At 49.3% G+C, this 27707-nt stretch overlaps 1 protein-coding gene across 1 annotated transcript in view; it reads right to left on the reverse strand.

Moving 5' to 3' along the window:
* Positions 1-27707, reverse strand: part of unc13d (unc-13 homolog D (C. elegans)) — a 653595-nt gene that overhangs the window by 110795 nt on the left and 515093 nt on the right. Inside the window, exons 15-16 of the mRNA XM_072481965.1 lie at positions 18343-18433; positions 680-736 (exon numbers count right to left, since the gene is read on the reverse strand). Of these exons, the coding sequence (XP_072338066.1) occupies positions 680-736; positions 18343-18433 (148 nt within the window). The remainder of the gene's footprint in view (positions 1-679; positions 737-18342; positions 18434-27707) is intronic.

The following is a 27707-nucleotide window of genomic DNA, read 5'->3' on the forward strand; positions in this document are numbered from 1 at the left end:
AGTTGTAAAGGACATTTACCAGGATGTTGCCTGGAATGAAGAGTAGGTGTTACGAGGAAAGGTTGAGGGTGCTAGGCCTTTTCTCATTAGAGCGGAGAAGGATGAGGGGCGACTTGATAGAGTTTATAAGATGATCAGGGGAATAGATAGAGTAGACAGTCAGAGACTTTTTCCCCGGGTGGAACACACCATTACAAGGGGACATAAATTTAAGGTGAAAGGTGGAAGATATAGGAGGGATATCAGAGGTAGCGGGGGCATGGAATGCTCCACCTGTGGAAGTAGTCGAGTCGGAAACATTAGGGACCTTCAAGCGGCTATTGGATAGGTACATGGATTACGGTAGAATGCTGGGGTGGAGATTGATTTGTTCTCAATCTGGGACAAAAGTTCGGCACAACATCGTGGGCCGAAGGGCCTGTTCTGTGCTGTATTTTCTATGTTCTATGCCTGGCTTAAAGATACATGTCAATTAAGCATCCATGGGTCAAAAATGATAACAGCAAAATAAAAGAAAGGGGAAATAAGGGAACCAACAAGAAGGGCCCTTACAGTGTACAGTATGCTATAGTTTCCATCACCTTTTTGCTTGAGACGATAGTAGGAGTGCAAAGTGCAAAATAATTTGAGTCCTCACAGCTTTACCCTGAGCACAAAACATCCATCAACTATATTGTACCTTAATCATGGGCTCCAATAGCTGTTTCTGGCTTTGATACCAGTCAATGTTGCCCGCCTGCAAGGAACAGAGATGAATATTTAAAAAACGATACAATCTGCCCATTCTCTACTCAATCCAATCCAATTCCCTCCCCACCCCAATCCCCCGGTTCGCTCCCCAATCCAATCCCCCCCATTCACTCCCCGATCGAATACCCCCATTCGCTCCCATATCCAATACCCCCATTCACTCCCCAATCCAATATCCCCATTCACTCCCTAATCCAATACCCCCATTCACTCCCCAATCCAATATCCCCATCCTCTCCGTAATCCAATACCCCCATTCACTCCCCAATCCAATACCCCCATTCACTCCTCAATCGAATATTCCCATTCACTCCACAATCCAATCCCCCCATTCACACCCCAATCCAATACCTCCATTCACTCCCCAATCCAATACTCCCATTCCCTCCCCAATCAAATACTCCCATTCACTCCCCAATTCAATAACCCCATTCATCCCCAATCCAATACCGCCATTCACTCCCCAATCCAATACCCCCATTCACTCCCCAATCCAATACCCCCATTCCCTCCCCAATCCAATCACCCCCATTCACTCCCCAATCAAATACCGTTTCCATTCCCCAATCCAATACCCCATTCACTCCTCAATCTAATATCCCCATTCACTCCCCAATTAAATCCCCCCCATTCACACCTCAATCCAATATACCCATTCACTCCCCAAACCAAGACCCGCATTCACTCCCCAATCCAATATCCCCATTCACTCCCCAATCCAGTACGCCCATTCACTCCCCAAACCAATACCCCCATTAACTCCCCAATCCAATAGCCCCATTCACTCCCCAATCCAATACCTCCATTCCTTCCCCAATTCAATCCCCTCCTTGCACTCCCAAATCCAATCACCCCCCATTCACTCCCCAATCAAATACACGCATCCACTCTCCAATCCAATACCCCCATTCACTCCCCAATCAAATACACGCATCCACTCTCCAATCCAATATCCCCATTCACTCCCCAATCCAATCCCCTCCATTCACTCCCCAATCCAATAACCCCATTCCCTCCCCAATCTAATCCCCTCCTTTCACTCCCCAATCCAATCCCCCCCATTCACACCCCAATCAAATACACGCATCCACTCCCCAATCCAATACCCCGATTAACTCCCAAATCCAATATCCCCATTCACTCCCCAATCCAATCCCCTCCATTCACCCCCAATCCAATCCCCCCCATTCACTCCCCAATCAAATGCACGCATCCACTCGCCAATCCAATACCCCCATTCACTCCTCAATCCAACCCCCCATTCACCCCCCAATCCAATATCCCCATTCACACCCTAATCCAATACCTCCATTCCCTCCCCAATTCAATCCCCTCCTTGCACACCCAAATCCAATCCCCCCCCATTCACTCCCCAATCAAATACACGCATCCACTCTCCAATCCAATACCCCCATTCACTCCCCAATCAAATACACGCATCCACTCTCCAATCCAATATCCCCATTCATTCCCCAATCCAATCCCCTCCATTCACTCCCCAATCCAATAACCCCATTCCCTCCCCAATCTAATCCCCTCCTTTCACTCCCCAATCCAATATCCCCATTCACTCCCTAATCCAATACCCCAATTCACTCCCCAATCCAATACCCCCATTTTCTCCCCAATCGAATATTCCCATTCACGCCCCAATCCAATCCCCCCCATTCACTCCCCAATCCAATACCCCCATTCACTCCCCAATCCAATACTCCCATTCACTCCCCAATCAAATACTCCCATTCACTCCCCAATTCAATAACCCCATTCATCCCCAATCCAATACCGCCATTCACTCACCAATCCAATACTCCCATTCACTGCCCAATCCAATACCCCCATTCACTCCCCAATCAAATACCGCCTCCATTCCCCAATCCAATACCCCCATTCACTCCTCAATCCAATATCCCCATTCACTCCCCAATCCAATGCCCGCATTCACTCCCCAATCCAATATCCCCATTCACTCCCCATCAAATACCGGCATTCACTCCCCAATCCAGTACGCCCATTCACTCCCCAATCAAATACCCCCATTCACTCCCCAATCCAATACCCCCATTCATTCCCCAATCCAATACTCGCATGCACTCCCCAATCTAATACCTCCATTCAATTCCAAATCCAATATTCCCATTCACTCCCCAATCCAATACCTCCATTCACTCCCCAGTCTAATACCCCCATTCACTCTCCAATCCAATCCCCCCGTTCACTCCCCAATTCAATACCCGCAATCACTCCCAATCCAATACACCCATTTACTCCCCATTCCAATACAACCATTCCCTCCCCAATCCAATACCCCCATTCCCTCCCCAATCCAATACCCCCATTCACTCCCCAATCCAATCTTCCCATTCACTCCCCAATCAAATACCAGCATTCACTCCCCAATCCAAAACCCGCATTCACTCTCCAATCCAATCTCCCCCATTCACACCCCAATCAAATACTCCCATTCACTCCCCAATCAAATATCCGCATTCACTCCCCAATCCAGTACTCCAATTCACTCTCCAATCCAATACCCCCATTCACTCAGCAATCCAATACCTCCATTCACTCCTCAATCCAATACTCCCAGTAACACCTCAATCCAAACCCCCCATTCCCACCCCAACCCAATCCCCCATTCACTCCCCAAACCAATCCCCCGTTCACTCCACAATCCAATCCCCCCATACCCTCCCCAGCCCAATACCCCCATTCATTCCCCAATCCAATACTCCCACTCGCTCCACATTCCAATCGCACCCATTCGCTCCCTAATCAAATACCCCCATTCATTCTCCAATCCAATATCCCCATTCACTCCTCAATCCAATCCACCCATTCACTCCCCAATCCAATCGCCCCATTGCCTCCCCAATCCAATCCTCCATGCACTCCTAATCCAAACCCCCCATTCACTCACCAATCCAATCCCCCCATTCACTCCCCAATCCAATACTCCCATGCACTCCCCAATCTAATACCCCCATTCACTCCCCAAACCAAAACTCGCATTCATTCCCGAATCCAATACTCCCATGCACTCCCCAATCTAATACCTCCATTCACTCCCAAATCCAATATTCCCATTCACTCCCCAATCTAAAACACCCATTCACTCCCCAATCCAATGCCCCCCATTGACTCCCCAATTCAGTACTCCCATTCACTCCCAAATCCAATATCCCCATTCCCTCCCCAATCAAATACCCCCATTTCATCCTTAAATCCAATCCCCCCATTCATTCCCCAATCCAATACCCCCATTCACTCCCCAATCCAGTATGCCCATTCACTCCCCAATCAAATACCCCCATTCACTCACCAATCCAGTAGGCCCATTCACTCCCCAATCAAATACCCCCATTCATCTCCAATCCAATATCCCCATTCACTCCCCAATCCAGCACCCCATTCACTCTCCAATCAAATACCCCCATTCACTCTCCAATCCAATATCCCCATTCACTCCCCAATCCAATCGCCCCATTCCCTCTCCAGTCCAATCCTCCATTCACTCCTAATCCAATCCCCCCTTTCACTACCATATCTAATACCCCCATTCACTCCCCAATCCAATACCCCCATTCATTCCCCAATCCAATACTCCCATGCACTCCCCAGCACTCCCCAATCTAATACCTCCATTCAATCCCAAATCCAATATTCCCATTCACTCCCCAATCCAATACCCCCATTCACTCCCCAGTCTAATACCCCCATTCAGTCCCCAATCCAATACCCCCATTCACTCCCCAATCCAATCTTCCCATTCACTCCCCAATCAAATACCCGCATTCACTCCCCAATCCAAAACCCGCATTCACTCCCCAATCCAATCCCCCCCCCATTCACTCCCCAATCAAATACTCCCATTCCCTCCCCAATCTAATACCCAATTCACTCCACAATCCAATACCCACATTCACTTCCCAATCCAATACCCGCTTTCACTCCCCAATCCAATCCCCCCCATTCACTCCCCAATCAAATGCTCCCATTCACACCCCAATGCAATCCCCCCATTCACTCTCCAATCGAATACCTCCATTCACTCCCCAGTCCAATCCCCCCATTCCCTCACCAATCCAATCCCTCCATTCACTCCCCAAACCAATACCCCCATTCACTCCCCAATCCAATACTCTCATTCACTGCCCAATCCAATAACCTCATTCACTCCCCAATCCAATACCCGCAATCACTCCCCAATGCAATACTCCCATTCACTCCCCAATCTAATATCCGCCTTCACTCCCCAATCCAATACCCGCATTCACTCCCCAATCCAATACCTGCTTTCACTCCCCAATCCAATCCCCCCATTCACTCTCCAATCCAATGCCTCCATTCACTCCCCAGTCCAGACCCCCATTCCCTCCCCAATCCAATCCCTCCATTCACTCCCCAATCAAATACACGCATCCACTCCCCAATCCTATCCCCCCATTCACTCCCGAATCCAATATCCCCATTCACTCCCCAATCCAATCCCCTCCATTCACCCCCAATCCAATCCCCCCCATTCACTCCCCAATCAAATACACGCATCCACTCGCCAATCCAATACCCCCATTCACTCCTCAATCCAACCCCCCATTAACTCCCCAATCCAATATCCCCATTCACTCCCTAATCCAATACCCCCATTCACTCCCCAATCCAATACCCCCATTCCCTCCCCAATCCAATCATCCCCATTCATTCCCCAATCAAATACCGCACCCATTCCCCAATCCAATACCCCCATTCACTCCTCAATCCAATATCCCCATTCACTCCCCAATTAAATCCCCCCCATTCACACCACAATCCAATATACCCATTCACTGCCCAATCCAATGCCCGCATTCACTCCCCAATCCAATATTCCCATTCACTCCCCATCAAATACCCGCATTCACTCCCCAATCCAGTACGCCCATTCACTCCCCAAACAAATACCCCCATTCACTCTCCAATCCAATACTCCCATTAACACCCCATCCAATATCCCCATTCATTCCACAATCCAATACCCCCATTCACTCCCCAATCCAATACCCCCATTCATTCCCCAATCCAATACTCCCATGCACTCCCCAATCTAATACCTCCATTCAATCCCAAATCCAATATTCCCATTCACTCCCCAATTCAATTCCTCCATTCACTCCCCAGTCTAATACCCCCATTCACCCTCCAATCCAATCCCCCCATTCACTCCCCAATTCAATACCCGCATTCACACCCAATCCAATACACCCATTTACTCCCCATTCCAATCCCAATCCAATACCCCCATTCACTCCCCAATCCAATCTTCCCATTCACTCCCCAATCAAATACCAGCATTCACTCCCCAATCCAAAACCCGCATTCACTCCCCAATCCAATCTCCCCCATTCACTCCCCAATCAAAGTCTCCCATTCACTCCCCAATCAAATAACCGCATTCACTCCCCAATCCAGTACTCCAATTCACTCTCCAATCCAATACCCCCATTCACTCAGCAATCCAATACCTCCATTCACTCCTCAATCCAATACTCCCAGTAACACCTCAATCCAAACCCCCCATTCCCACCCCAACCCAATTCCCCATTCACTCCCCAAACCAATCCCCCATTCACTCCACAATCCAATCACCCCATACCCTCCCCAGCCCAATACCCCCATTCATTTCCCAATCAAATACTCCCATTCGCTCCACATTCCAATCCCTCCCATTCACTCCCTAATCAAAAACCCCCATTCACTCTCCAATCCAATATCCCCATTCACTCCCCAATCCAATACTCCCATTCACTCCCCATCAAATATCCCCATTCACTCCCCAATCCAATACTCCCATTCACTCCCCAATCCAATACTCCCATTCACTCCCGATCAAATACCCACATTCACTCCCCAATCCAGTACGCCCATTCACTCCCCAATCAAATACCCCCAGTAACACCCCAATCCAAACCCCCCATTCCCACCCCAACACAATCCCCCATTCACTCCCCAACCCAATCCCCCGTTCACTCCACAATCCAATCCCCCCATACCCTCCCCAACCCAATACCCCCATTCATTCACCAGTCCAATACTCCCATTCGCTTCACATTCCAATCCTTCCCATTCACTCCCTAATCAAATACCCCCATTCACTCTCCAATCCAATATCCCCATTCACTCCCCAATCCAATACTCCCATTCACTCCCCATCAAATAACCCCATTCACTCCCCAATCCAGTACTCCCATTCACTCCCCATCAAATACCCGCATTCACTCCCCAATCCATTACCCCCATTCCCTCCCCAATCCAATCCACCCATTCACTCCCCAATCCAATCGCCCCATTGCCTCCCCAATCCAATCCTCCATGCACTCCTAATCCAAACCCCCCATTCACTCACCAATCCAATCCCCCCATTCACTCCCCAATCCAATACTCCCATGCACTCCCCAATCTAATACCCCCATTCACTCCCCAAACCAAAACTCCCATTCATTCCCCAATCCAATACTCCCATGCACTCCCCAATCTAATACCTCCATTTCCTCCTTAAATCCAATATTCCCATTCACTCCCCAATCCAATGACCCCCATTCACTCCACATTCCAATCCCTCCCATTCACTCCCTAATCAAATACCCCCATTCACTCTCCAATCCAATATCCCCATTCACTCATCAATCCATTACTCCCATTCACTCCCCATCAAATATCCCCATTCACTCCCCAATCCAATACTCCCAATTCACTCCCCATCAAATACCTACATTCACTCCCCAATCCAGTACGCCCATTCACTCCCCAATCAAATACCCCCATTTCATCCTTAAATCCAATCCCCCCATTCATTCCCCAATCCAATACCCCCATTCACTCCGCAATCCAATACTCCAATTCACTCCCCATCAAATACCCACATTCACTCCCCAATCCAATATGCCCATTCACTCCCCAATCAAATACCCCCATTCACTCTCCAATTCAATATCCCCATTCACCACCCAATCCAATACTCCCATTCACTCCCCATCAAATGCCCGCATTCACTCCACAATCCAGTAGGCCCATTCACTCCCCAATCAAATACCCCCATTCATCTCCAATCCAATATCCCCATTCACTCCCCAATCCAGCACCCCATTCACTATCCAATCTAATATCCCCATTCACTCCCCAATCCAATCCCCCCATTCCCTCTCCAGTCCAATCCTCCATTCACTCCTAATCCAATCCCCCCTTTCACTACCATATCTAATACCCCCATTCACTCCCCAATCCAATACCCCCATTCACTCCCCAATCCAATACTCCCATTCACTCCCCATCAAATACCCGCATTCACTCCCCAATCCAGTATGCCCATTCACTCCCCAATCAAATACCCCCATTCACTCTCCAATCCAATATCCCCATTCACTCCCCAATCAAATACCCCCATTTACTCTCCAATCCAATGTCCCCATTCACTCCACAATCCAATCCCCCCCATACGCTCCCCAGCCCAATACCCCCATTCATTCCCCAATCCAATACTCCCATTCGCTCCACATACCAATCCCTCCCATTCACTCCCTAATCAAATACCCCCATTCACTCTCCAATCCAATATCACCATTCACTCCCCAATCCATTACTCCCATTCACTCCCCATCAAATATCCCCATTCACTCCCCAATCCAATACTCCCATTCACTCCCCATCAAATACCCACATTCACTCCCCAATCCAGTACGCCCATTCACTCCCCAATCAAATACCCCCATTCACTCCCCAATCCAATACCCCCATTCCCTCCCCAATCCAATCCACCCATTCACTCCCCAATCCAATCGCCCCATTGCCTCCCCAATCCAATCCTCCATTCACTCCTAATCCAATACCCCCATTCACTCACCAATCCAATCCCCCCATTCACTCCCCAATCCAATACTCCCATGCACTCCCCAATCTAATACCCCCATTCACTCCCCAAACCAAAACTCCCATTCATTCCCGAATCCAATACTCCCATGCACTCCCCAATCTAATACCTCCATTCACGCCCAAATCCAATATTCCCATTCACTCCCCAGTCCAATACCCCCATTCACTCCCCAATCTAAAACGCCCATTCCCTCCCCAATCAAATACCCCCATTTCATCCTTAAATCCAATCCCCCCATTCATTCCCCAATCCAATACCCCCATTCACTCCCCAATCCAATACTCCCATTCACTCCCCATCAAATACCCACATTCACTCCCCAATCCAGTAGACACATTCACTCCCAAATCAAATACCCCCATTCATCTCCAATCCAATATCCCCATTCACTCCCCAATCCAGCACCCCATTCACTCTCCAATCAAATACCCCCATTCACTCTCCAATCCAATATCCCCATTCACTCCCCAATCCAATCGCCCCATTCCCTCTCCAGTCCAATCCTCCATTCACTCCTAATCCAATCCCCCCTTTCACTACCATATCTAATACCCCCATTCACTCCCCAATCCAATACCCCCATTCATTCCCCAATCCAATACTCCCATGCACTCCCCAGCACTCCCCAATCTAATACCTCCATTCAATCGCAAATCCAATATTCCCATTCACTCCCCAATCCAATACCCCCATTCACTCCCCAGTCTAATACCCCCATTCCCTCCCCAATCCAATACCCCCAATCACTCCCCAATCCAATCTTCCCAATCAAATACCCGCATTCACTCCCCAATCCAAAACCCGCATTCACTCCCCAATCCAATCCCCCCCCATTCACTCCCAATCAAATAATCCCATTCCCTCCCTAATGCAATCCCCCATTCACTCTCCAATCCAATACCTCCATTCACTCCCCAGTCCAATCCCCCCATTCCCTCACCAATCCAATCCCTCCATTCACTCCCCAAACCAATACCCCCATTCACTCCCCAATCCAATACTCCCATTCCCTCCCCAATCTAATACCCAATTCACTCCACAATCCAATACCCACATTCACTTCCCAATGCAATACTCCCATTCACTCCCCAATCTAATATTCGCATTCACTCCCCAATCCAATACCCGCATTCACTCCCCAATCCAATACCTGCTTTCACTCCCCAATCCAATCCCCCCATTCACTCTCCAATCCAATACCTCCATTCACTCCCCAGTCCAGTCCCCCCATTCCCTCCCCAATCCAGTCCCCCCATTCCCTCCCCAATCCAATCCCCTCCATTCCCTCCCCAATCTAATCCCCTCCTTTCACTCCAGAATCCAATCCCCCCCATTCACTCCCCAATCAAATACACGCATCCACTCCCCAATCCAATACCCCCATTCACTCCCGAATCCAATATCCCCATTCACTCCCCAATCCAATCCCCTCCATTCACCCCCAATCCAATCCCCCCCCATTCACTCCCCAATCAAATACACGCATCCACTCGCCAATCCAATACCCCCATTCACTCCTCAATCCAACCCCCCATTCACTCACCAATCCAATATTCCCATTCACTCCCCAATCCAATCCCCCCCATTCACTCCCCAATCCAATACCCCCATTCACTCCCCAATCAAATACTCCCATTCACTCCCCAATTCAATAACCCCATTCATCCCCAATCCAATACCGCCATTCACTCCCTAATCCAACACTCCCATTCACTCCCCAATCCAATACCCCCATTCACTCCCCAATCCAATACCCCCATTCCAATCCTCCCCATTCACTCCCCAATCAAATACCGCACCCATTCCCCAATCCAATACCCCCATTCACTCCTCAATCCAATATCCCCATTCAATCCCCGATTAAATCCGCCCCATTCACACCACAATCCAATTTACCCATTCACTGCCCAATCCACTGCCCGCATTCACTCCCCAATCCAATATCCCCATTCACTCCCCATCAAATACCCGCATTCACTCCCCAATCCAGTACGCCCATTCACTCCCCAATCAAATACCTCCATTCAATCCCAAATCCAATATCCCCATTCATTCCACAATCCAATACCCCCATTTCACTCCCCAATCCAATACCCCCATTCATTCCCCAGCCTAATACCCCCATTCACTCTCCAATCCAATCCCCCATTCACTCCCCAATTCAATACCCGCATTCACACCCAATCCAATACACCCATTTACTCCCCATTCCAATACCCCCATTCCCTCCCCAGTCCAATACCCCCATTCACTCCCCAATCCAATCTTCCCATTCACTCCCCAATCAAATACCAGCATTCACTCCCCAATCCAAAACCCGCTTTCACTCCCCAATCCAATCGCCCCCATTCACTCCCCAATCAAAGTCTCCCATTCACTCCCCAATCAAATATCCGCATTCACTCCCCAATCCAGTACTCCAATTCACTCTCCACTCCAATACCCCCATTCACTCAGCAATCCAATACCTCCATTCACTCCTCAATCTAATACTCCCAGTAACACCTCAATCCAAACCCCCCATTCCCACCACAACCCAATCCCCCATTCACTCCCCAAACCAATCCCCCGTTCACTCCACAATCCAATCCCCCCATACCCTCCCCAGCCCAATACCCCCATTCATTCCCCAATCCAATACTCCCATTCGCTCCACATTCCAATCCCTCCCATTCACTCCCTAATCAAATATCCCCATTCAGTCTCCAATCCAATATCCCCATTCACTCCCCAATCCAATACTCCCATTCACTCCCCATCAAATATCCCCATTCACTCCCCAATCCAATACTCCCATTCACTCCCCATCAAATACCCACATTCACTCCCCAATCCAGTACGCCCATTCACTCCCCAATCAAATACCCCCAGTAACACCCCAATCCAAACCCCCATTCCCACCCCAACCCAATCCCCCATTCACGCCCCAACCCAATCCCCCGTTCACTCCACAATCCAATCCCCGCATACCCTCCCAAACCCAATACCCCCATTGATTCCCCAATCAAATACTCCCATTCGCTCCACATTCCAATCCCTCCCATTCACTCCCTAATCAAATACCCCCATTCACTCTCCAATCCAATATCCCCATTCACTCCCCAATCCAATACTCCCATTCACTCCCCAGCAAATACCCGCATTCACTCCCCAATCCAGTACGCCCATTCACTCCCCAATCCAATCCAACCATTTACTCCCCAATCCAATCGCCCCATTGCCTCCCCAATCCAATCCTCCATTCACTCCTAATCCAATACCCCCATTCACTCACCAATCCAATCCCCCTATTCACTCCCCAATCCAATACTCCCATGCACTTCCCAATCTAATACCCCCATTCACTCCCCAAACCAAAACTCCCATTCATTCCCCAATCCAATACTCCCATGCACTCCCCAATCTAATACCTCCATTCACTCCTAAATCCAATATTCCCATTCACTCCCCAATCCAATGACGCCCATTCACTCCCCAATTCAGTACTCCCATTCACTCCCCAATCCAATACCCACATTCCCTCCCCAATCAAATACCCCCATTTCCTCCTTAAATCCAATCCCCCCATTCATTCCCCAATCCAATACCCCCAATCACTCCCCAATCCAATACTCCCATTCACTCCCCATCAAATACCCGCATTCACTCCCCAATCCAGTATGCCCATTCACTCCCCAATCAAATACCCCCATTTACTCTCCAATCCAATATCCCCATTCACTCCCCATCAAATACCCGCATTCACTCCCCAATCCAGGAGGCCCATTCACTTCCCAATCAAATACCCCCATTCATCTCCAATCCAATATCCCCATTCACTCCCCAATCCAGCACCCCATTCACTCTTCAATCAAATACCCCCATTCCCTCTCCAGTCCAATCCTCCATTCACTCCTAATCCAATCCCCCCTTTCACTACCATATCTAATACCCCCATTCACTCCCTAATCCAATACCCCCATTCATTCCCCAATCCAATACTCCCATGCACTCCCCAGCACTCCCCAATCTAATACCTCCATTCATTCCCAAATCCAATATTCCCATTCACTCCCCAATCCAATACCCCCATTCACTCCCCAATCCAATACCCCCATTCACTCCCCAATCCAATCTTCCCATTCACTCCCCAATCAAATACCCGCATTCACTCCCCAATCCAAAACACGCATTCACTCCCCAATCAAATACTCCCATTCCCTCCCCAATCTAATACCCAATTCACTCCACAATCCAATACCCACAATCACTTCCCAATCCAATACCCGCTTTCACTCCCCAATCCAATACCCCCATTCCCTCCCCAATCAAATACCCCCATTTCATCCTTAAATCCAATCCCCCCATTCATTCCCCAATCCAATACCCCCATTCACTCCCCAATCCAATACTCCCATTCACTCCCCAATCAAATACCCGCATTCACTCCCCAATCCAGTATGCCCATTCAGTCCCCAATCAAATACCCCCATTCACTCTCCAATCCAATATCCCCATTCACTCCCCAATCCAATACTCCCATTCACTCCCCATCAAATACCCGCATTCACTCCCCAATCCAGTAGGCCCATTCACTCCCCAATCAAATACCCCCATTCATCTCCAATCCAATATCCCCATTCACTCTCCAATCAAATACCCCCATTCACTCTCCAATCCAATATCCCCATTCACTCACCAATCCAATCGCCCCATTCCCTTTCCAGTCCAATCCTCCATTCACTCTTTATCCAATCCCCCCTTTCACTACCATATCTAATACCCAAATTCACTCCCTAATCCAATACCCCCATTCATTCCCCAATCCAGTACGCCCATTCACTCCCCAATCAAATACCCCCAGTAACACCCCAATCCAAACCCCCATTCCCACCCCAACCCAATCCCCCATTCACGCCCCAACCCAATCCCCCGTTCACTCCACAATCCAATCCCCGCATACCCTCCCAAACCCAATACCCCCATTGATTCCCCAATCAAATACTCCCATTCGCTCCACATTCCAATCCCTCCCATTCACTCCCTAATCAAATACCCCCATTCACTCTCCAATCCAATATCCCCATTCACTCCCCAATCCAATACTCCCATTCACTCCCCATCAAATACCCGCATTCACTCCCCAATCCAGTACGCCCATTCACTCCCCAATCCAATCCAACCATTTACTCCCCAATCCAATCGCCCCATTGCCTCCCCAATACAATCCTCCATTCACTCCTAATCCAATACCCCCATTCACTCACCAATCCAATCCCCCTATTCACTCCCCAATCCAATACTCCCATGCACTTCCCAATCTAATACCCCCATTCACTCCCCAAACCAAAACTCCCATTCATTCCCCAATCCAATACTCCCATGCACTCCCCAATCTAATACCTCCATTCACTCCTAAATCCAATATTCCCATTCACTCCCCAATCCAATGACGCCCATTCACTCCCCAATTCAGTACTCCCATTCACTCCCCAATCCAATACCCCCATTCCCTCCCCAATCAAATACCCCCATTTCCTCCTTAAATCCAATCCCCCCATTCATTCCCCAATCCAATACCCCCAATCACTCCCCAATCCAATACTCCCATTCACTCCCCATCAAATACCCGCATTCACTCCCCAATCCAGTATGCCCATTCACTCCCCAATCAAATACCCCCATTTACTCTCCAATCCAATATCCCCATTCACTCCCCATCAAATACCCGCATTCACTCCCCAATCCAGGAGGCCCATTCACTTCCCAATCAAATACCCCCATTCATCTCCAATCCAATATCCCCATTCACTCCCCAATCCAGCACCCCATTCACTCTTCAATCAAATACCCCCATTCCCTCTCCAGTCCAATCCTCCATTCACTCCTAATCCAATCCCCCCTTTCACTACCATATCTAATACCCCCATTCACTCCCTAATCCAATACCTCCATTCATTCCCAAATCCAATATTCCCATTCACTCCCCAATCCAATACCCCCATTCACTCCCCAATCCAATACCCCCATTCACTCCCCAATCCAATCTTCCCATTCACTCCCCAATCAAATACCCGCATTCACTCCCCAATCCAAAACACGCATTCACTCCCCAATCAAATACTCCCATTCCCTCCCCAATCTAATACCCAATTCACTCCACAATCCAATACCCACAATCACTTCCCAATCCAATACCCGCTTTCACTCCCCAATCCAATACCCCCATTCCCTCCCCAATCAAATACCCCCATTTCATCCTTAAATCCAATCCCCCCATTCATTCCCCAATCCAATACCCCCATTCACTCCCCAATCCAATACTCCCATTCACTCCCCAATCAAATACCCGCATTCACTCCCCAATCCAGTATGCCCATTCAGTCCCCAATCAAATACCCCCATTCACTCTCCAATCCAATATCCCCATTCACTCCCCAATCCAATACTCCCATTCACTCCCCATCAAATACCCGCATTCACTCCCCAATCCAGTAGGCCCATTCACTCCCCAATCAAATACCCCCATTCATCTCCAATCCAATATCCCCATTCACTCTCCAATCAAATACCCCCATTCACTCTCCAATCCAATATCCCCATTCACTCCCCAATCCAATCGCCCCATTCCCTTTCCAGTCCAATCCTCCATTCACTCTTTATCCAATCCCCCCTTTCACTACCATATCTAATACCCAAATTCACTCCCTAATCCAATACCCCCATTCATTCCCCAATCCAATACTCCCATGCACTCCCCAGCACTCCCCAATCTAATACTTCCATTCATTCCCAAATCCAATATTCCCATTCACTCCCCAATCCAATACTCTCATTCACTCCCCAGTCTAATACCCCCAGTCCCTCCCCAATCCAATACCCCCATTCACTCCCCAATCCAATCTTCCCATTCACTCCCCAATCAAATACCCCAATTCACTCCCCAATGCAATACCCCCATTCATTCCCCAATCCAATACTCCCATGCACTCCCCAATCTAATACCTCCATTCAATCCCAAAACCAATGTTCCCATTCACTCCCCAATCCAATACCTCCATTCACTCCCCAGTCTAATACCCCCATTCACTCCCCAATCCAATCTTCCCATTCACTCCCCAATCAAATACCAGCATTCACTCCCCAATCCAAAACCCGCATTCACTCCCCAATCCAGTACTCCAATTCACTCTCCAATCCAATACCCCCATTCACTCAGCAATCCAATCCCCCATTTACTCCCCAAACCAATCCCCCGTTCACTCCACAATCCATCCCCCCATACCCTCCCCAGCCCAATACCCCCATTCATTCCCCAATCAAATACTACCATTCGCTCCACATTCCAATCCCTCCCATTCACTCCCTAATCAAATACCCCCATTCACTCTCCAATCCCATATCCCCATTCACTCCCCAATCCAATACTCCCATTCACTCCCCATCAAATATCCCCATTCACTCCCCAATCCAATACTCCCATTCACTCCCCATCAAATACCCACATTCACTCCCCAATCCAGTACGCCCATTCACTCCCCAATCAAATACCCCCATTCCCACCCCAATCCAAACCCCCCATTCACACCCCAACACAATCCCCCATTCACTCCCCAACCCAATCCCCCGTTCACTCCACAATCCAATCCCCCCATACCCTCCCCCATCCAATACCCCCATTCATTCCCCAATCCAATACTCCCATTCGCTCCACATTCCAATACCTCCATTCACTCCACAGTCCAATCCCCCCATTCCCTCACCAATCCAATCCCTCCATTCACTCCCCAAACCAATACCCCCATTCACTCCCCAATCCAATACTCCCATTCACTCCCCAATCAAATACCTCCATTCACTCCCCAATCCAATACCCGCAACCACTCCCAAATGCAATACTCCCATTCACTCCCCAATCTAATATCCGCATTCACTCCCCAATCCAATACCCGCATTCACTCCCCAATCCAATACCTGCTTTCACTCCCCAATCCAATACTCCCATTCACTCTCCAATCCAATACCTCCATTCACCCCGCAATCCAATATTGCAATTCACTCCCCAATCCAATACTCCCATTCACTCCCCATCAAATACCCACATTCACTCCCCAATCCAATACTCCCAGTCACTGCCCAATCCAAACCCCCCATTCCCACCCCAACCCAATCCTCATTAACTCCCCAACCCAATCCCCCGTTCACTCCACAATCCAATCCCCCCATACCCTCCCCAACCCAATACCCCCATTCATTCCCCAATCCAATACTCCCATTCGCTCCACATTCCAATCCCACCCATTCACTCCCCAAACCAATCGCCCCATTCACTCCCCAATCCAATCCCCCCATTCACTCCCCAATCCAAGACTCCCATGCACTCCCCAATCTAATACCCCCATTCACTCCCCAATCCAAAACTCCCATTCATTCCCCAATCCAATACTCCCATGCACTCCCCAATCTAATACCTCCATTCACTCCCAAATCCAATATTCCCATTCACTCCCCAGTCCAATACCCCCATTCACTCCCCAATCTAAAACACCCATTCACTCCCCAATCCAAGACTCCCATGCACTCCCCAATCTAATACCTCCATTCACTCCCAAATCCAATATTCCCACTCACTCCCCAATCCAATCCCCCCCCATTCACTCCCCAATTCAGTACTCCCATTCACTCCCCAATGCAATACCCGCATTCCCTCCCCAATCCAAAACCCCCATTTCCTCCTTAAATCCAATCCCCCATTCACTCCCCAGTCTAATACCCCCATTCACTCTCCAATCCAACCCCCCCCCAAATCACTCCCCAATTCAATACCCGCATTCACTCCCAATCCAATACACCCATTTACTCCCCAATGCAATCCCCCCATTCCCTCCCCAATTCAATACCCCCATTCACTCCCCAATCCAATCCCCCCCATTCACTCCCCAATCTAATCCCCCCCATTCACTCCCAAATCCAAAACCCGCATTCACTCCCCAATCCAATCCCCCCATTCACTCCCCAATCCAATCCCCCCCATTCACTCCCCAATCAAATACTCCCATTCGCTCTCCAAAATAATACCCAATTCACTCCCCAATCCAATACCCGCATTCACTACCCAATCCAATCCCCCCACTCACTCCCCAATCAAATACTCCCTTTCACTCCCCAATCCAATACCCCCATTCACTCCCCAATCAAATACCCGCATTCACTAACCAATCCAATACTCCCATTCACTCCCCAATTAAATATCCGCATTCACTCCCCAATCCAGTACTCCAATTCACTGTCCAATCCAATTCCACCATTCACTCCCCAATCCAATACCTCCATTCACTCCGCAATCCAATATTCCAATTCACTCCCCAATCCAATCCCCCCATTCACTCCCCAATCAAATACTCCCACTCACTCCCCAATCAAATACCCCCATTCCCTCCCCAATCCAATCACCCCATTCACTCCCCAAACCAATCCCCCCATTCCCTCCCCAATCCAATCCCCCCATTCACTACCATATCCAATACCCCCATTCACTCCCCAATCCAATACCCCCATTCATTCCACCAATCCAATACTCCCATTCGATCCACATTCCAATCCCTCCCATTCACTCCCTAATCAAATACCCCCATTCACTCTCCAATCCAATATCACACTGCCGTCATCAAAAGTCAAGCAATTGCTTTTTTTCTTCTGAACTATACCTTAAGAGCATCCATGAGTCTGTCACAGAGGTCAGGAACTGAAGGACAAAGTTTGTGAAAAGCCTTCATTTTACAGATCTGTTCCAGCACCCTGTAATGAATGGACAGAGATTCAGAGGAATATGGTGTATTAACAGAACCAATAGATAGCACAGAAAATGGACCATTCCAAATACACCATCCTAATTGGGAACCATGTTGCTAGGTCAAAATTCTGAAACTCCCGAGAGAACATGGGCAGTAAAGTACAAGAATGCCAGTGGTGCAGACATAAAGAAATAGAAAAAAATGAGTCTCAATCCTCTTGCAACACATCTAAAATAAATTCTATACAACTCGTTTAATTTCCCAAGCCCATGTACACTGACTGTGTAACGCATTTAATCTCCTAGTTACAGGATGGAATTAAGTCATTCCACTTGTCTGTTTCATATGTCCATAGGGGGTGTTTAGGGTGGAAGCTGGAGAAGTGGAGCATCGTGAGGTTATCCGTGGGTTTGCGGTAAAGCGAAGTGCTGAGGTGACCGTCCGTATACACAGGATTTGCTCAGACGAGGAGGAGCGTAACAGACATCTACAGACGTTGAAAGATGCCCTCGAACGAACGGGATATGGCACTCGACTCATCGATCGACAGTTTCAACGCGCCACAGCGAAAAACCGCACCGACCTCCTCAGAAGACAAACATGGGTCACTGTTACAGTGTGTGAGGATTCTGGAGGGTCCCTGTTACACTGTGTGAGGTTTGGGGATGGGTCACTGTTACAGCGTGTGAGGTTTGGGGATGGGTCACTGTTACAGTGTGTGGGGATTCAGGAGGGTCATTGTTACAGTGTGTGAGGTTTGGTGAGGGGTCTCTGTTACAGTATGAGAGGTTTGGGGATGGGTTACTGTTACAGTGTGTGAGGTTTGGGGATGGGTCACTGTTAGTGTGTGAGGTTTGGGGAGGGGTCACTGTTACAGTGCCTGATGTTTGGGGAGGGGGCACTGTTACAGTGTGTGTGATTTGGGAATTAGTCACTGTTACAGTGTGTGAGGTTTGGGGAGTGGTGTCTGTTACTGTGGATGAGGTTTGGGGAGTGGTGTCTGTTACTGTGTGTGAGGTTTGGGGAGTGGTGTCTGTTACAGTGTGTGAGGTTTGGGGAGTGGTGTCTGTTACTGTGTGTGAGGTTTGGGGAGTGGTGTCTGTTACAGTGTGTGAGGTTTGGAGAGGGGTCACTGTTACAGTGTGTGAGGTTTGGGGAGCGGTCACTGTTAGTGTGTGAGGTTTGGGGAGGGGTCACTGTTACAGTGTGTGCGGATGGGTCACTGTTAGTGTGTGAGGTTTGGGGATGGGTCACTGTGAGTGTGTGAGGTTTGGGGAGGGGTCACTGTTACACTGCCTGATGTTTGGGGACTGGGCACTGTTACAGTGTGAGGTTTGGGGAGGGATCACTGTTACAGAGTCTCAGGTTTCGAGAGGGGTCAGTGTTGCAGTGTGTGAGGTTTGGGGAGTGGTCACTGTTACTGTGTATGAGGTTTGGGGAGTGGTGTCTGTTACTGTGTGTGAGGTTTGGGGAGTGGTGTCTGTTGCAGTGTGTGAGGTTTGGGGAATGGTGTCTGTTACAGTGTGTGAGGTTTGGAGAGGGGTCACTGTTACAGTGTGAGGTTTGGGGATGGGTTACTGTTACAGTGTGTGAGGTTTGGGGAGTGGTGTCTGTTACTGTGTATGAGGTTTGGGGAGGAGGCACTGTTACAGTGTGAGGTTTGGGGAGGGATCACTGTTACAGTGCCCGATGTTTGGGGAGGGGTCACTGTTACAGTGTGTGAGGTTTGGGGAGGGGTCACTGTTACAGTGTCTCAGGTTTCGAGAGGGGTCAGTGTTGCAGTGTGTGAGGTTTGGAGAGGGGTCAGTGTTACAGTGTGTGAGGTCTGGGGAGTGGTGTCTGTTACGGTGTGTGAGGTTTGGGGAGTGGTCACTGTGACAGTGTGTGAGGTTTCGGGAGTGGTGTCTGTTACTGTGTGTGAGGTTTGGGGAGTGGTGTCTGTTACAGTGTGTGAGGTTTGGGGAGTGGTGTCTGTTACTGTGTGTGAGGTTTGCGGTGTGGTGTCTGTTACAGTGTGTGACGTTTGGAGAGGGGTCACTGTTATAGTGTCTCAGGTTTCGAGAGGGGTCAGTGTTGCAGTGTGTGAGGTTTGGAGAGGGGTCAGTGTTACAGTGTATGAGGTTTGGGAATGGGTCACTGTTACAGTGTATGAGGTTTGGGGAGTGGTGTCTGTTACTGTGTGTGAGGTTTGGGGATGGGTCACTGTGAGTGTGTGAGGTTTGGGGAGGGGTCACTGTTACACTGCCTGATGTTTGGGGACTGGGCACTGTTACAGTGTGAGGTTTGGGGAGGGATCACTGTTACAGTGTCTCAGGTTTCGAGAGGGGTCAGTGTTGCAGTGTGTGAGGTTTGGGGAGTGGTCACTGTTACTGTGTATGAGGTTTGGGGAGTGGTGTCTGTTACTGTGTGTGAGGTTTGGGGAGTGGTGTCTGTTGCAGTGTGTGAGGTTTGGGGAATGGTGTCTGTTACAGTGTGTGAGGTTTGGAGAGGGGTCACTGTTACAGTGTGAGGTTTGGGGATGGGTTACTGTTACAGTGTGTGAGGTTTGGGGAGTGGTGTCTGTTACTGTGTATGAGGTTTGGGGAGGAGGCACTGTTACAGTGTGAGGTTTGGGGAGGGATCACTGTTACAGTGCCCGATGTTTGGGGAGGGGTCACTGTTACAGTGTGTGAGGTTTGGGGAGGGGTCACTGTTACAGTGTCTCAGGTTTCGAGAGGGGTCAGTGTTGCAGTGTGTGAGGTTTGGAGAGGGGTCAGTGTTACAGTGTGTGAGGTCTGGGGAGTGGTGTCTGTTACGGTGTGTGAGGTTTGGGGAGTGGTCACTGTGACAGTGTGTGAGGTTTCGGGAGTGGTGTCTGTTACTGTGTGTGAGGTTTGGGGAGTGGTGTCTGTTACAGTGTGTGAGGTTTGGGGAGTGGTGTCTGTTACTGTGTGTGAGGTTTGCGGTGTGGTGTCTGTTACAGTGTGTGACGTTTGGAGAGGGGTCACTGTTATAGTGTCTCAGGTTTCGAGAGGGGTCAGTGTTGCAGTGTGTGAGGTTTGGAGAGGGGTCAGTGTTACAGTGTATGAGGTTTGGGAATGGGTCACTGTTACAGTGTATGAGGTTTGGGGAGTGGTGTCTGTTACTGTGTGTGAGGTTTGGGGAGTGGTGTCTGTTACAGTGTGTGAGGTTTGGGGAGGGGTCACTGTTCCAGTGTGTGAGGTTTGGGGAGGGGTCATTGTTAGTGTGTGAGGTTTGGGGATGGGTCACTGTTAGTGTGTGAGGTTTGGGGATGGGTCACTGTGAGTGTGTGACGTTTGGGGAGGGGTCACTGTTACACTGCCTGATGTTTGGGGAGGGGCACAGTTACAGTGTGAGGTTTGGCGACGGATCACTGTTACAGTGCCCGATGTTTGGGGAGGGGTCACTGTTACAGTGTGTGAGGTTTGGGGAGGGGTCACTGTTACAGTGTGTGAGGTTTGGGGAGGGGTCACTGTTACTGTGTTTGTGATTTGTGAATTAGTGACTGTTACAGTGTGTGAGGTTTGGGGATGGGTCACTGTTACAGTGTCTCAGGTTTCGAGAGGGGTCAGTGTTGCAGTGTGTGAGGTTTGGAGAGGGGTCAGTGTTACAGCGTGTGAGGTTTGGGGAGTGGTCACTGTGACAGTGTGTGAGGTTTGGGGAGTGGTATCTGTTACTGTGTATGAGATTTGGGGAGTGGTGTCTGTTACTGTGTATGAGGTTTGGGGAGTGGTGTCTGTTACTGTGTGTGAGGTTTGGGGAGTGGTGTCTGTTACAGTGTGTGAGGTTTGGGTGGGGTCACTGTTCCAGTGTGTGAGGTTTGGGGAGGGGTCACTGTTCCAGTGTGTGAGGTTTGGGGAGGGGTCATTGTTAGTGTGTGAGGTTTGGGGAGGGGTCACTGTTACTGTGTGTGTGATTTGGAAATTAGTCACTGTTACAGTGTGTGAGGTTTGGGGATGGGTCACTGTTACAGTGCCTGATGTTTGGGGAGGGGGCACTGTTACAGTGTGAGGTTTGGGGAGGGATCACTGTTGCAGTGCCTGATGGTTGGGGAGGGGTCACTGTTACAGTGTGTGAGGTTTGGGGATGGGTCACTGTTACAATGTGTGAGCTTTGGGGAGGGGTCACTGTTATAGTGTCTCAGGTTTCGAGAGGGGTCAGTGTTGCAGTGTGTGAGGTTTGGAGAGGGGTCAGTGTTCCAGTGTATGAGGTTTGGGAAGGGATCACTGTTACAGTGTGTGAGGTTTGGGGAGTGGTCACTGTGACAGTGTGTGAGGTTTGGGGAGTGGTGTCTGTTACTGTGTATGAGGTTTGGGGAGTGGTGTCTGTTACTGTGTGTGAGGTTTGGGGAGTGGTGTCTGTTACAGTGTGTGAGGTTTGGGGAGTGGTGTCTGTTACTGTGTGTGAGGTTTGGGGAGTGGTGTCTGTTACAGTGTGTGAGGTTTGGGGAGGGGTCACTGTTACAGTGTGTGAGGTTTGGGGAGGGGTCACTGTTCCAGTGTGTGAGGTTTGGGGAGGGGTCATTGTTAGTGTGTGAGGTTTGGGGAGGGGTCACTGTTACTGTGTGTGTGATTTGGAAATTAGTCACTGTTACAGTGTGTGAGGTTTGGGGATGGGTCACTGTTACAGTGCCTGATGTTTGGGGAGGGGGCACTGTTACAGTGCCTGATGTTTGGGGAGGGGGCACTGTTACAGTGTGAGGTTTGGGGAGGGATCACTGTTGCAGTGCCTGATGGTTGGGGAGGGGTCACTGTTACAGTGTGTGAGGTTTGGGGATGGGTCACTGTTACAATGTGTGAGCTTTGGGGAGGGGTCACTGTTATAGTGTCTCAGGTTTCGAGAGGGGTCAGTGTTGCAGTGTGTGAGGTTTGGAGAGGGGTCAGTGTTCCAGTGTATGAGGTTTGGGAAGGGATCACTGTTACAGTGTGTGAGGTTTGGGGAGTGGTCACTGTGACAGTGTGTGAGGTTTGGGGAGTGGTGTCTGTTACTGTGTATGAGGTTTGGGGAGTGGTGTCTGTTACTATGTGTGAGGTTTGGGGAGTGGTGTCTGTTACAGTGTGTGAGGATTGGGGAGTGGTGTCTGTTACTGTGTGTGAGGTTTGGGGAGTGGTGTCTGTTACAGTGTGTGAGGTTTGGGGAGGGGTCACTGTTCCAGTGTGTGAGGTTTGGGGAGGGGTCATTGTTAGTGTGTGAGGTTTGGGGAGGGGTCACTGTTACAGTGTGTGAGGTTTGGGGATGGGTCACTGTTAGTGTGTGAGGTTTGGGGATGGGTCACTGTGAGTGTGTGAGGTTTGGGGAGGGGGCACTGTAACAGTGTGACGTTATGGGGAAGGATCACTGTTACAGTGCCCGATGTTTGGGGAGGGATCACTGTTACAGTGTGTGAGGTTTGGGGATGGGTCACTGTTACAGTGTCTCAGGTTTGGAGAGGGGTCAGTGTTACAGTGTGTGAGGTTTGGGGAGTGGTGTCTGTTACGGTGTGTGAGGTTTGGAGAGGGGTCACTGTTACAGTGTGAGGTTTGGGGATGGGTTACTGTTACAGTGTGTGAGGTTTGGGGATGGGTCACTCTGACAGTGTGTGAGGTTTGGGGAGTGGTGTCTGTTACTGTGTATGAGGTTTGGGGAGTGGTGTCTGTTACTGTGTGAGGTTTGGGGAGTGGTGTCTGTTACAGTGTGTGAGGTTTGGGGAGTGGTGTCTGTTACTGTGTGTGAGGTTTGGGGAGGGGTCATTGTTAGTGTGTGAGGTTTGGGGAGGGGTCACTGTTACAGTGTGTGAGGTTTCATCACAGAAAAGCTGTGACCTGAGTGGCTGGTTGGGATTCTAACCTAAATTTTTTTGAGTATTTGGGAACTAATTAAACATAATAACTTAATTATAATTTAGAGGATATCTAAGCCAGAGATCGGAGGATATTATAGTTAGCTATCGCATTTCTATTAGAAATCTAGTGCCAGGAAACAGACAGTTGACAGTAACTTTGTAATTTAAAAAAAGTATTTATAAAAAAAAAAGACAAATTTTAATTTTAATTAATTGACGCAATGTCAGTTAGAGGGGTGCTGTGCTCTGACTGTGAGATGTGGCAGGTCCGGGAGGCTTCCAGCGTCCCGGATGGCTTCATCTGCAGAAAGTGCACCCAACTGCAGCTCCTCACAGACCGCATGGTTCGGTTGGAGCAGCAATTGGATGCACTTAGGAGCATGCAGGTGGCGGAAAGCGTCATAGATCGCAGTTATGTAAGTGTGGTCACACCCAAGGTGCAGGCAGAGAAATGGGTGACCACCAGAAAGGGCAGGCAGTCAGTGCAGGAATCCCCTGTGGTTGTCCCCCTCTCGAACAGATATACCCCTTTGGATACTGTCGGGGGGGATAGCCTATCAGGGGAAAACAGCAGCAGCCAGAGCAGTGGCACCACGGCTGGCTCTGATGTTCAGAAGGGAGGGTCAAAGCGCAGAAGAGTAATAGTTATAGGGGACTCTATAGTCAGGGGAACAGATAGGCGCTTCTGTGGACGTGAAAGAGACTCCAGGATGGTATGTTGCCTCCCTGGTGCCAGGGTCCAGGATGTCTCCGAACGGGTAGAGGGAATCCTGAAGGGGGAGGGCAAACAGGTAGAGGTCGTTGTACATATTGGTACTAACGACATAGGCAGGAAGGGGCATGAGGTCCTGCAGCAGGAGTTCAGGGAGCTAGGCAGAAAGTTAAAAGACAGGACCTCGAGGGTTGTAATCTCGGGATTACTCCCTGTGCCACGTGCCAGTGAGGCTAGAAATAGGAAGATAGAGCAGACAAACACGTGGCTAAACAGCTGGTGTAGGAGGGAGGGTTTCTGTTATCTGGACCACTGGGAGCTCTTCCGGGGCAGGTGTGACCTGTATAAGATGGACGGGTTGCATCTAAACCGGAGAGGCATAAATATCCTGGCCGCGAGATTTGCTAGTGTCACACGGGAGGGTTTAAACTAGTATGGCAGGGGGGTGGGCACGGGAGCAATAGGTCAGAAGGTGAGAGCGTTGAGGGAGAACTAGGGAATAGGGACAGTGTGGCTCTGAGGCAGAGCAGACGGGGAGAAGTTGCTGAACACAGCGGGTCTGGTGGCCTGAAGTGCATATGTTTTAATGCAAGGAGCATTACGGGTAAGGCAGATGAACTTAGAGCTTGGATTACTACTTGGAACTATGATGTTGTTGCCATTACAGAGACCTGGTTGAGGGAAGGGCAGGATTGGCAGCTAAACGTTCCAGGATTTAGATGTTTCAGGCGGGATAGAGGGGGATGTAAAAGGGGAGGCGGAGTTGCGCTACTTGTTCAGGAGAGTATCACAGCTATACAGCGAGAGGACACCTCAGAGGGCAGTGAGGCTATATGGGTAGAGATCAGGAATAAGAAGGGTGCAGTCACAATGTTGGGGGTATACTACAGGCCTCCCAACAGCCAGCGGGAGATAGAGGAGCAGATAGGTAGACAGATTTTGGAAAAGAGTAAAAACAACAGGGTTGTGGTGATGGGAGACTTCAACTTCCCCAATATTGACTGGGACTCACTTAGTGCCAGGGGCTTAGACGGGGCAGAGTTTGTAAGGAGCATCCAGGAGGGCTTCTTAAAACAATATGTAAACAGTCCAACTAGGGAAGAGGCGGTACTGGACCTGGTATTGGGGAATGAGCCCGGCCAGGTGGTAGATGTTTCAGTAGGGGAGCATTTCGGTAACAGTGACCACAATTCAGTAAGTTTTAAAGTACTGGTGGACAAGGATAAGAGTGGTCCGAGGATGAATGTGCTAAATTGGGGGAAGGCTAATTATAACAATATTAGGCGGGAACTGAAGAACATAGATTGGGGGCGGATGTTTGAGGGCAAATCAACATCTGACATGTGGGAGGCTTTCAAGTGTCAGTTGATAGGAATACAGGACAGGCATGTTCCTGTGAGGAAGAAAGATAAATACGGCAATTTTCGGGAACCTTGGATGACGAATGATATTGTAGGCCTCGTCAAAAAGAAAAAGGAGGCATTTGTCAGGGCTAAAAGGCTGGGAACAGACGAAGCCTGTGTGGCATATAAGGAAAGTAGGAAGGAACTTAAGCAGGGAGTCAGGAGGGCTAGAAGGGGTCATGAAAAGTCATTGGCAAATAGGGTTAAGGAAAATCCCAAGGCTTTTTACACTTACATAAAAAGCAAGAGGGTAGCCAGGGAAAGGGTTGGCCCACTGAAGGATAGGCAAGGGAATCTATGTGTGGAGCCAGAGGAAATGGGCGAGGTACTAAATGAATACTTTGCATCAGTATTCACCAAAGAGAAGGAATTGGTAGATGTTGAGTCTGGAGAAGGGGGTGTAGATAGCCTGGGTCACATTGTGATCCAAAAAGACGAGGTGTTGGGTGTCTTAAAAAATATTAAGGTAGATAAGTCCCCAGGGCCGGATGGGATCTACCCCAGAATACTGAAGGAGGCTGGAGAGGAAATTGCTGAGGCCTTGACAGAAATCTTTGGATCCTCGCTGTCTTCAGGGGATGTCCCGGAGGACTGGAGAATAGCCAATGTTGTTCCTCTGTTTAAGAAGGGTGGCAGGGATAATCCCGGGAACTACAGGCCGGTGAGCCTTACTTCAGTGGTAGGGAAATTACTGGAGAGAATTCTTCGAGACAGGATCTACTCCCATTTGGAAGCAAATGGACGTATTAGTGAGAGGCAGCACGGTTTTGTGAAGGGGAGGTCGTGTCTCACTAACTTGATAGAGTTTTTCGAGGAGGTCACTAGGATGATTGATGCAGGTAGGGCAGTAGATGTTGTCTATATGGACTTCAGTAAGGCCTTTGACAAGGTCCCTCATGGTAGACTAGTACAAAAGGTGAAGTCACACGGGATCAGGGGTGAACTGGCAAGGTGGATACAGAACTGGCTAGGCCATAGAAGGCAGAGGGTAGCAATGGAGGGATGCTTTTCTAATTGGAGGGCTGTGACCAGTGGTGTTCCACAGGGATCAGTGCTGGGACCTTTGCTCTTTGTAGTATATATAAATGATTTGGAGGAAAATGTAACTGGTCTGATTAGTAAGTTTGCAGACGACACAAAGGTTGGTGGAATTGCGGATAGCGATGAGGACTGTCTGAGGATACAGCAGGATTTAGATTGTCTGGAGACTTGGGCGGAGAGATGGCAGATGGAGTTTAACCTGGACAAATGTGAGGTAATGCATTTTGGAAGGGCTAATGCAGGTAGGGAATATACAGTGAATGGGAGAACCCTCAAGAGTATTGAAAGTCAAAGAGATCTA

The sequence above is a fragment of the Scyliorhinus torazame genome, chromosome 18, assembly GCF_047496885.1.
Source record: "Scyliorhinus torazame isolate Kashiwa2021f chromosome 18, sScyTor2.1, whole genome shotgun sequence".
In the NCBI taxonomy this organism is placed as follows: Eukaryota; Metazoa; Chordata; class Chondrichthyes; order Carcharhiniformes; family Scyliorhinidae; genus Scyliorhinus; species Scyliorhinus torazame.